Source organism: Carassius gibelio, chromosome A1 (genome assembly GCF_023724105.1).
Source record: "Carassius gibelio isolate Cgi1373 ecotype wild population from Czech Republic chromosome A1, carGib1.2-hapl.c, whole genome shotgun sequence".
NCBI classification, from domain to species: domain Eukaryota; kingdom Metazoa; phylum Chordata; class Actinopteri; order Cypriniformes; family Cyprinidae; genus Carassius; species Carassius gibelio.
Window position 1 is genome coordinate 3,064,815 of NC_068371.1, and position 7,500 is coordinate 3,072,314.

Consider the following 7,500-nt stretch of genomic DNA (forward strand, 5'->3'; position numbering starts at 1 on the left):
AGACATTCTAGACCAGAATAAATATTTCACTCTCATTAATGGAGATAAGCACTGAAAATACATAGTCATTTCACAGATGTTTAATTATTATATTATATGAATTGAGACATATTTAGTGGAATGTGCTTGATCACTTTTCTCATGGCATGATGTTTTAATGACAGCGAGGAGTGCTATAGATGCACAATAATAATTCATCTTTAAGGAAGTGTTGATGCCGTGTGAAAGCATCTCCACAACATTATGAAACACACCACGATTGAGTCACGAGTGGAGTCTGAATCAGAATCCTGGATTTCGGGATGATTCATATTCAGGATTTTTGAATAAGATTGAAGAATCACTTTATTCTTTTCTTTGTTCTTCTGCAGGCGATGCTGCTCAGTAAAGACGGCCAGTATCTGCTGAGCGGAGGAGACGCAGGGGTTCTCAGCATCTGGCAGATTCATGATCTCAAACAGCTCTTCTCTTTCCCCGGATGTGATGCTGGAATACGCTCCATGGCTATGTCACATGACCAAAGGTGAGATGCAGAAAGACACAAGAGTTCCTCCTACTTTTCTAGACTAATGATAATGCTAACACTTTTTACATTTACACAGTTGAATCACATTTTATGCAAATGCATGTTTTATGCAAGTTAAATAATCATTTTGATATGTCTGGTTATGGTCATAATTTTAATGTAAACGGTTATCACTTCTCCAAAACATTCACACTGTACACCGCTGTTCAGAAGTTTGGAGTTATTTGATCAAAAATAAAAAAAAATACAGTTTTGCTGCTTTTATGTGTTTGTTAAAACTGACTTAATGCATCCGTGCTCATTAAAATGATTAATTAATTTCTTTTAAAACAAAACTCGTACTGAGCAGTGTGTGTTTTTGAGTTGTTTTCTGGTCTGCGTTGTACAGACGCTACATTTGTGTTTGAAAAAATGTAACAGTTTCTTTCTCCAGAAAAGGATAGAGTACAAATTAAAATATTAGACATATGCTTGCTTAATTATTCACTTATATAACACCCACACACACACAATGCCATTCAGATAAGTAATATTTATAAGTCAGTTTAAAGAAGAAAAAAATTAATATTGTGAAATATTATTATGATTTAAAATAACAGTTTTCTGTGTGAATCTGTGTTAAAGTGTAATTTATTTTTGTGATGCACAGCTGTATTTTCAGCATCATTTCTGCAGTCTTCAGTGTCACATGAAAATATGATGATTTGTTAGAAACTTGTTTTTGCTGCTTAATAATTTTTGGATAAAAGAACAGTGTTTATTCAAAGTACAAATCTTCTTTAACAAGTCTTTACTATCAGTTTTTATAAATTTAGCACATCCTTGCTGAAAAAAAGCATTAATTTCTAAAAAGAATAAGCATACATGTGTGTAATGTTTGTCTCTGTGCAGATGCATCATCACTGGGATGGCGTCTGGGAGCATTGTTCTCTTCTACAATGACTTCAACAGATGGCATCACGAATACCAGACTAGATACTGACCCCGTCACACAGCACTACCAAGAGTCATGAATGTATGCGAAATATTTAAAGAAGCAGAACTGTTTTATAAAAAGGGCATTGCTATATTTTGTAGAATTTCTTACTATATGAATCTTAGGGGAGCGGTTATATGCCTAATATTTGGAGAGAGAATAAATCTATTTTTATCTCTTGTGAACGAGACTGCTGTAGATGCACAGCTAGCGTGTGTGGAACAGGGAGGGTGAGTTTCATTGTTTTCTTCTCTTTTGCAGTGACAGGGTGCCTCTAAACGTCCCGTTTTGTAGTTTAATATCTAATCGGCTGAATGCAACCATTCAATTATATTCATAGATTAAAACAGACAGCTGTCTGCAGATGCATCAGGTCGCTTTATGAACGGAAAAGTGGCGGAATCTGAAGTTTTTTTCTTGTGTGATCATGTGATGATGTCACTTTAGAAACTGAAGGGACGGAGTCTGCATATGAAGGAAAAGTCATTTAGAAATTGTTAATTATCTTCATGGTTGGTAAGAAGTCTGCTTTTCTCTCTTTTTGTTGTGTTCGTGTCTGTTCCACATCTATTAAGTAACCATTTTATCTCTTTTCCTTTTGAGGAGATGCAAGTGATGTTAAAAAATATGAATGTCCATTTCAAGTGTCATCAAATAAGTCTTTTTGACATTTCACCAGTGCTTTTACTCTTAGTGTATGCAGAAGGGCAGAGCATCATGTTAATTCAATATTTCACAATATGTGGTTCATAATACATCGGGCTCAAACGATAACCCTATAGATCTCACTCAGGGCAAGCAGGGCTCTGTCAAATTACTAAGAAGCGTTTATTTCTTGGTTTGAGTCGACTGTGGTGTGATTCTGACAAACGCTGTCTGATTCCTTTGGGTTGGTTTGGTTTTTACGGTTTTGTTTCATGTTATATATCAGCTAAATCAGATTGAAATGAACGTCGTATGACGTGTGTGATGAACTCTTAAACAATAAAATGGCATTTTGTACCAATAAAACAAGTTTCATTTCTTTTTTTTTAAAGACATGAAGATCCGAGGGATCTAAGAAGTGTGAATCAGTGTTATTACTAAATATTATTTTCATTTTAAACAACATTTTAGTCATTTTTTTGTCCGTTTTTAAAAATGCCTATAGATTTATTGCATTTTTTTATTTTATTTAATGTTATTATTTTATTGTATTTGGCTTTAGGTTATTCAGTGACAATAACCTTGTTTGGAAATGTGATGAAACTGTCAGAAATACAGGTTTTAATTCATTTGTCAGCAATAAATCACATGCAGTATTGTGTGTGTCCGCTAGAGGTCATTAAAGCTCAGCTCGGGTGACACACAATCAACCTGATCCACTTTATCAGCTCAAACCCCAAGACCTGATTCCACTTAAAATCTGCAGAGCTGGAGAGCTCCAGGAGAAAGAAAAGCTGGGGCTGGGAACTATACAATTTTTAATTAGACTGCAAATGAACATCTCATTCTCTTTAAAGCACTAAAACGTGAATGAGACGAGATCGTGAGACAAAATTATTCAGAGTGTGTCTATCTTGCACTTAGATATTTTAGAGCAGGGGTCAGCAAACAGAGTTCAGCTTTCAGCTCCAGCCGTATTCAAACACACCTGAAGCAGCCAATCAAGCTCTTTCTAGGAATACTAGAAACTTCCAGGAAGGTGCTAAACTCTGCAGGACCCAGTTTGACCCGTTTTAGAGTCACACCCCTTCATTGCTCTGCACTTTTTCATGCATGTAGCTTGTAGACCAATTTTTTTTTTTTTTTTTATGAAAATGACCGACACCAGAGAGATAAATAACCATTAGGACTTTGACACTGGCTTTTGGATTTTTGTAGAACATAAGATCATAATGTTGTATCATTTTTGTTCAGGTAAACGGGTTCACTGAACAAATGTTTGACTAACCCTAAGTTTGAAAAAAAAATTAAAAAGTGCATTTTGAAAAGGAAAAAAAGGTGCTTTTTATTTCTGATATTAGTGCCAAAGTGACCTCCCCCCCCCCCCAAAAAAAAATCATGCCTTAAAAAAAAAAACCTGAACGTAAAATGTTAACCTAAGCCTTATACCTTCACTACACAAATAGCTGACTACAGTACATGACTTGCTGTAGTCACATCAGTGGAATAACCTGCTTTATAGAGTCTCCGTTTTCAAGGGTTTTTGGAGACATTATTTAGATTCATTTATATATATATATATATATATATATATATACAGTACAGACCAAAAGTTTGGAAACATTACTATATTTAATGTTTTTATAGTAATATTTAAACATTACTATATTTCACAATATTACTGTTACTTCTGTATTTTTGATCAAATAAATGCTGTATTATATACACATTATATAATGTTTCGGTCCTGTTTTTTTTTTAATTGGACTGATCTACAGTTTGTGCAGTTGCAAAAGTTGTTTTGATGGAGATTCAATCTCTACTGTTTATGGGATGCCAAATAACATCAGCAGCAGCGAGAAAAGCAACCGCCTGCTAGCAACATTAAAAATACATTTTTGTGTGAAAGTATGACGCCACAACACTAGATGGCGTCATTTGTCTTATAAACGTGGCATGCATTTATTTGATTAATCTAAAGCATGCATGTGCACACACAACACATACATTATATAAATATATATAGAGAGGATCGACCCTTGTACAGGGAAGGGACATCTTTATTCACTGATCAGTAAAACAATTTGCTCAATGAATGAGCAACATCCTTTACAACAAACATCAGCATCATCATCATCATCCAAAGTCTACAATACCAGTTTAGCAGCAACATGTTAACATGGGAAACAGAGTGGTAACAAAGTAGTATCATTTAGAAAAAAAAGTCACAGTTTTTCTTTCTATATGTATCATTAAAAAGGATTTGCAAGGAGGGGATTTTAAAAAGAGGTTTATTGACCGCTATGGACTCTACGGTTATTTTTTTTAACTATGGCATGTGCTCTATGAGGAGATTTTAACTATACGTTTAAACTCTAATATAAAGCACATCTGTGTCACCGTACAAAGTTTTAGGAGATTCGACAAAAATATACAGTTTCCACTTCACATCTGAAGATTTATAACACCAAGTATTTTTTATTTTAATGGTTAATACAACTGTCCGACGGGTCAAAGCAACCGAATGAAGGAGACACGACGTTAGTTATTCTACTCTGTGAGCTATGAGTGATTTACATTGGCAAAAGGACGAATATAAATTAATATATATATTAAGAAATTCGAACTGTAACTCCATGGAAACGAAGGGCTATAGCGAGTATAAGTTATGTGACATTATTTTTGATACAATAAATACACATGGTTTATAATGTGGATCAGAAGAGTGTGTGTGTGTGTGTGTGCTCTTGTTTTTGTGTCATATCAGGAATTACAAGGAGAGGGTGACTTATGAGGACATAACCCATGTCCCCATTTTTCAAAACGCTTATAAATCATACAGAATGAGTTTTTTTGAGAAAGTAAAAATGCACAAAGTTTCCTGTGAGGGTTAGGGTTAGGTGTAGGGTTGGTGAAGGACCATAGAATATACAGTTTGTACAGTATAAAAACCATTACACCTATGGGATGAACACACTTTACACAAAAACAAACGTGTGTGTGTGTGAGAACAGGAGCAGCTCTGACAGTGTGTGTGTGTGTGGTACACTGTGAGGAAGTAGAAGAGACGAAACCCCTTGTCGTCTCAATAGTGATCATTTATCTCACCTTCACAAAGTCCAGGTGAAATGATTTGAGGCAGTCCAGAAAACCACATAAAAGAATGGCACAAAGAAAGGGAGATGTGTCAACGGGGTGCATGTGTTTGCCAAAAACAAAAACAAAAAAATGTCACAGTACCTAAAATGACGGCAGACAACAACAAAATAAAAAACTCTAAAATCTATTTTTTGTCTTTTTTTTCCACCGCTTCATAATAAAAAATAGGTTTGTTCTTTATCATACAGCAATCCGTTATCCTCCTCTGAAGGAAAAACATTAGTCCAACACTGAGACAAAAAAAAGGTCAAAGTAAAGACGCGGGGTGTGAGGATGCATTTCTTCTTTTTCGTTTTTAGGATGGACATTTCGTGCAGCCACACTTGACGATCTTTTCCACCTCCTGGACAAAAGAGGATCCGTCTGTGCATTGGAAGGTGTATTTCCTGCGTTTGCTGCGGAGGGGGGCGCAGCAGGACGTCCCGTCCCCGCAGGAACCCCGACACTCTAAACGGGAAACCTTCTCTGTGCTTTGGCACGCCGCGTAGCCCTGCTGCGTCTGATAGTGATCTCGGAGCCGTTCCCCCCGACACGCCATCTCTGCACAGACCACAACACCAGTCATGAGGGGCAGTTTTGTGAAACTGGGCTTTATGCATAATGAATAAATACACTTTCCATTCGGTTTGTTATGATAGGACAATATTTGGCTGAGATGCAACTATTTGAAAATCTGGAATCTGAAGTTGCAAAAAAAAAAAAATCTAAATATTGAGAAAATCAAGTTCTTAGCAATGCTAATGATTTTTTGCATAAAAGAAAAATGTATAATTTTGACTCATACAATGTATTTTTGGCTATTTCTACAAATATACCCCAGAGACTCAAGACTGCTTTTGTGCTCCAGGGACACATATAGTATGTTACATTTAGCATAGCAATCATGATCGGTTTCATTATATTTTTTCTTTGAAATTGAAAGGTAACTCCTATGAAAATACAGTAAGTTAAATGCGGAAAAGGAAGGAGAGAAGATAGCTGCAGAAATATACTGTAGGTTCAATTTAAAGCCTGAGGTTTATTAGTGATTAAAGGATGGAAGAAATTTAAAGGAGTAGTTCACACATATAATGTTTTACTTCCAAGATGTAAATGAGTTCTTTTTTTCATTTCTACATTTCTCGAAATCTGTTCTGATAAAAAAATGACCTGACCTCATTTATGGGTGAACTGTTCCTTTAATATGAACACACACACACACACACACACACACACGCATCCCTCACCTGGCGGACCTGAGTGGGGTCCGTACCGCTTTCAGACGCAGCTTAGGTTAAAACGAATGTTAGTAAAATAACAACAGTAATAGCGCATGATTAGCTTCACACAAGGTTAGCATTTCCACAGCAAACTACACTGATGTTTAGAAGGAAAACCACTTTAGCAACATTAAAAGACATTTCTGACACATGCGAGCACATTTAAAGGTGAGTTAGTAAATATTGACCATGCATACACTTTTATAAAACAGAAACACATCACCAAATAATAAGATACGAGGAGAAGGTTATCAGTCAAAAACTTAAAGACATAAATAGTGAGAAAAAAGTGGCATAAATTATTCAGAAAATGCTGTGTACTCTTCTGATGTGTTTTTATTTTTTATTTTTTTAAATGCATTTTATCTCCAGGTAGAGGTGTTATTATTATTATAGTTATTATTAGCCTCTAATAATGTTATGGCTGATAACTGTTAAGTGGCCAATATTAAAATTCTACACAATTTTGTCTATATAGATTAAAAATAAAACATTGAAAACTAAAATCGAACATTTGAAATGCAGAATGCATGAAAACTGTACAATGATTCGAGATTAGGCTAAAGATTACATTTAACAATGTTATTAACCCTCTGGTGTTCTTTGGTCATTTTTGATTTTATAATATTTATTATTAAATTGGAAATGAATAGGAAGTGATATTCGTCTTGAGGAAATGTTTGGTACTGTGCTCAAACAAAACCGCAACACAGCTTTGATTTTCTTGCAGTTTTGGAGTAAAACATGTCTTTTTATTAAACCTGTTCTCCAAAGTATTTAAGATTTAGGACGGGTTAAATTGGAAATGTCCTTTTCAGATCTATGCTCAAAAACCGGTTAACAGGTCATAAATGGTTCATAACTATTCCATAAATATAACTTAGTACCATAAATCCCTTAAAAATACATAATTTTGAATAGAAACATTATTATTA

General features: G+C 35.0%; 2 protein-coding genes across 8 annotated transcripts in view; one reads left to right on the top strand and one right to left on the bottom strand.

Moving 5' to 3' along the window:
• LOC127954165 (lipopolysaccharide-responsive and beige-like anchor protein) overlaps window positions 1–2,516 on the top strand; it is a 147,831-nt gene extending 145,315 nt beyond the window's left edge. For all 4 annotated transcript variants that reach the window (XM_052553389.1, XM_052553375.1, XM_052553382.1 and 1 more), the window contains exons 55-56: window positions 372–523; window positions 1,418–2,516. In XM_052553389.1, coding sequence (XP_052409349.1) covers window positions 372–523; window positions 1,418–1,508 — 243 coding nt within the window. In that variant the 3' untranslated portion in view covers window positions 1,509–2,516. The remainder of the gene's footprint in view (window positions 1–371; window positions 524–1,417) is intronic.
• Window positions 2,517–4,172: 1,656 nt separating this feature from the next.
• The window catches only part of LOC127954792 (slit homolog 2 protein), a 70,655-nt gene continuing 67,327 nt past the window's right edge, over window positions 4,173–7,500 (bottom strand). For all 4 annotated transcript variants that reach the window (XM_052553411.1, XM_052553422.1, XM_052553430.1 and 1 more), the window contains one exon: window positions 4,173–5,846. In XM_052553411.1, the coding sequence (XP_052409371.1) occupies window positions 5,602–5,846 (245 nt within the window). In that variant the 3' untranslated portion in view covers window positions 4,173–5,601. The remainder of the gene's footprint in view (window positions 5,847–7,500) is intronic.